Source organism: Mesitornis unicolor, unplaced genomic scaffold, assembly GCF_000695765.1.
Source record: "Mesitornis unicolor isolate BGI_N332 unplaced genomic scaffold, ASM69576v1 scaffold27261, whole genome shotgun sequence".
Taxonomy (NCBI): Eukaryota; Metazoa; Chordata; class Aves; order Mesitornithiformes; family Mesitornithidae; genus Mesitornis; species Mesitornis unicolor.
This window is the reverse complement of record NW_010164843.1, coordinates 1073-2272: the sequence shown is the minus strand read 5'-3', so window position 1 is coordinate 2272 and position 1200 is coordinate 1073. Positions and strand designations below refer to the sequence as shown.

At 64.2% G+C, this 1200-nt stretch overlaps 1 protein-coding gene across 1 annotated transcript in view; it reads left to right on the top strand.

Annotated features, from left to right (window-relative positions):
• The first annotated feature begins 87 nt into the window (after window positions 1–87).
• Window positions 88–1200, top strand: part of RARRES2 (retinoic acid receptor responder (tazarotene induced) 2) — a 1602-nt gene continuing 489 nt past the window's right edge. The window contains exons 1-2 of the mRNA XM_010194444.1: window positions 88–421; window positions 499–1181. Coding sequence (XP_010192746.1) covers window positions 88–421; window positions 499–1181 — 1017 coding nt within the window. The remainder of the gene's footprint in view (window positions 422–498; window positions 1182–1200) is intronic.

Below are 1200 nucleotides of genomic sequence, written 5' to 3'. Positions count from 1 at the left end.
GCCTTTGGGGACACCACAGCCCTTGGGGACATAGAGGTCCTTGGGGACACCACGGCCTTTGGGGACACCAGGGTCCTTTGGGACACCATGGCCTTTGGGGACACTGGGGTCCTCCGGGACAACACAGCCCCTGGGGACACCATGGCCCTTGGGGACACTGGGGTCCTTGGGGATACCACAGCCTTTGGGGACACCACCACACTTGGGGACACTGAGGTCCTTGGGGACACCATGGCCTCTAGGGACACCAGGGCTTTCGGGGACATTGTGGCCCTTGGGGACACCACAGCCCTTGGGGACACCACAACCCTTGGGGACAACACATTTCTTGGGGACACCGGCGTCCTTGGGGACATCACAGCCCCTGGGGTCACAATGGCCCTTGGGGACACCGAGGTCCTTGGGGACACCACGGCCCTTGGTGACAGCAGGGTCCTTTGGGACACCATGGCGACACCCCGTTTCTTGGGGACACTGGGGTCCTTGGGGACATCACAGCCCCTGGGGACACCGCGGTCCTTGGGGACACTGGGGCCCTTGGGGACATTATGGCCCTTGGGGACACCGAGGTCCTTGGGGACACCGGGGCCCTTGGGGACATCACAGCCCCTGGGGACACCATGGCCTTTAGGGACACCAGGGTCCTTGGGGACACAATGGCCCTTGGGAACACCGAGGTCCTTGGGGACACCACGGCTTTTGGGGTCACCAGGGTCCTTTGGGACACCATGGCCTTTGGGGACACTGGGGTCCTCCGGGACAACACAGCCCCTGGGGACACCATGGCCCTTGGGGACACTGGGGTCCTTGGGGATACCACAGCCTTTGGGGACACCACCACACTTGGGGACACTGAGGTCCTTGGGGACACCATGGCCTCTAGGGACACCAGGGCTTTCGGGGACATTGTGGCCCTTGGGGACACCACAGCCCTTGGGGACACCACAACCCTTGGGGACAACACATTTCTTGGGGACACCGGCGTCCTTGGGGACATCACAGCCCCTGGGGTCACAATGGCCCTTGGGGACACCGAGGTCCTTGGGGACACCACAGCCCTTGGGGACACCACAGCCTTTGGGGACACCACAGCCCCTGGGGACACCATGGCCCTTGGGGACACCACAGCCCTTGGGGACACAACAGCCTTTGGGGACACCACCGCCCTTGGGGACACCGGGGTCCTTGGGGGCACCAGGG